The sequence below is a fragment of the Microtus ochrogaster genome, unplaced genomic scaffold (genome assembly GCF_000317375.1).
Source record: "Microtus ochrogaster isolate Prairie Vole_2 unplaced genomic scaffold, MicOch1.0 UNK41, whole genome shotgun sequence".
NCBI lineage: Eukaryota > Metazoa > Chordata > Mammalia > Rodentia > Cricetidae > Microtus > Microtus ochrogaster.
The window spans coordinates 1,220,504-1,222,273 of NW_004949139.1; the positions used below are offsets into that span (position 1 = coordinate 1,220,504).

Genomic DNA, 1,770 nt, shown 5'->3' on the forward strand with positions numbered 1-1,770 from the left:
CTTCCTCCCTCCCTCCCTCCCTCCCTCCTTCCCTGCCTGCCTGCCTTCCTTCCTTCCTTTTCTTCTTTTTCTTTTTCCTCTTCCTCTTTCTCCTCCTCCTGCTTTTTTTCTTTGAGACAGGGTCTCTCTGCATAGCCCTGGCTGTCCTGAAATGGACTATGTGGCCAAACTGGCCTTTAACTCACAGAGATCCACCTGCCTCTGCCCCTGGTGGAATTAAAGGTGTGTGCCACCATTCTGGACCCCCATTGGAGTTCTTTCTGGCTGAAGGTGGAGGTGGTATGCATACACCTCTGTGTTCTGTCTGGACTGGTGCTCTGCTGCTGAGGGCTCCTTGCGCCTGCTCTGCCTATCTCAGGCCTGTCCCGCTCAACTCTTGTCATCTTCTCTGCTAGTTTGCCCTCCTGCCCTCTCTGCCCTAAACGTCTGCCCCCTTTATCACCTGGCCTAGCCCTCCTTTTCTCTCTCTGTTTCTTCTGGATTCCCCTTTATTTCTCGTTTTCATGACTCCTTTCTTTGTCCTCACTTTTCTACCAGTCCTGACCCAGAGCTCAGGCCGCTCCTCCCTCCCTCTGACCCTCCAATCCCCAAGGCCTTTCCTACTGATTCCCTCCTTTATGTGTCCACAGCTTCTCAGCTGATTCAGAGGTGGAGAAGGAGCAGTGGCTGGAGGCCATGCAGGGAGCCATCGCAGAGGCCCTGTCTACCTCAGAGGTGGCCGAGCGCATCTGGGCTGCCGCCCCCAACAGGTTCTGTGCTGACTGTGGAGCTCCCCAGCCTGACTGGGCCTCCATCAATCTCTGTGTTGTCATCTGCAAGCGCTGTGCAGGTAGGTATGTGTGCGACAGGCTGGCCATTGGGCCACAGGTGGCCTTTTCCACAGATCCTGGAGCCCTTATTCCTAATGCTTATTCCAGCGGTTTTGGCTATTCCTCTGGGAGGGATCTTTAGTGTTCAATTCATTGTTAACTCTTTCCACAAGGATGGGGACAGACAAAGCAGGGAAAAGCATTTTTTTTTCAGGGCTACCTGGCAAGTAAGTAAGCTTAGATCAGAGCCCAGGCTGTTAGAATCTGGTGTCCCTGACACATTAGAAGCATGCAGAAGGCCAGGCCTACCAGGGTTCTTCATGCTGAGAGAGGAGCCAGGGTTTTGACATAGTCCACTCTGTGGGCTAGACTTTAGTTTACAGGAAGAAGCTGAATTGGAGACCTGAGGAGGGTTGCTGCACCACCCAGGAGTGGGACGGGAGGTGCTGGGTGCCTTTTAGGGTGGTTTGAAGTTACATACGGAAGAGTCCGTGCTACACAGCTGAGGAGAGGGATTGGAACAAGGTGGGGCCCACGGTGTATTCATCTGCTGGCTCTGCTTGCCACATGCTGGCAATTGGATTATCCCGAGAGCTGACAGTGCCCAGGTGGTGGTTTTGCATGGCTGCAGATTTGAGGGGGTCCTTAATGTGAGAATTCAGGAGGAAGAACAGATCTGGTGAGTCAGTGAGCTTGGGAAGAACTTCTAGGCTGTGGGACTTTAGGGCAGATGTCAGGCCCTGGGGCTGTGAGGTCTGTGTGTAGACAAGAGGCAGCTTTGCTGGTAAGTGATGACGTAAGGAAAACGAATTTGTCAAGCTGATACAGGCTGACTCTGGTGGGCGTGGTTCTCTGTGGAAGATGATGGAGCTGATATAGGCTGACTCTGGTGGACGTGGTTCTCTGTGGAAGATGATGGAGCTGATACAGGCTGACTCTGGTGGACGTGGTTCTCTGTGGA

At 53.2% G+C, this 1,770-nt stretch overlaps 1 protein-coding gene across 4 annotated transcripts in view; it reads left to right on the forward strand.

The window, feature by feature from the left end:
• Arap1 (ArfGAP with RhoGAP domain, ankyrin repeat and PH domain 1) overlaps positions 1-1,770 on the forward strand; it is a 59,714-nt gene that overhangs the window by 38,706 nt on the left and 19,238 nt on the right. For all 4 annotated transcript variants that reach the window (XM_013354362.2, XM_013354361.2, XM_026790108.1 and 1 more), the window contains exon 12: positions 630-829. In XM_013354362.2, coding sequence (XP_013209816.1) covers positions 630-829 — 200 coding nt within the window. The remainder of the gene's footprint in view (positions 1-629; positions 830-1,770) is intronic.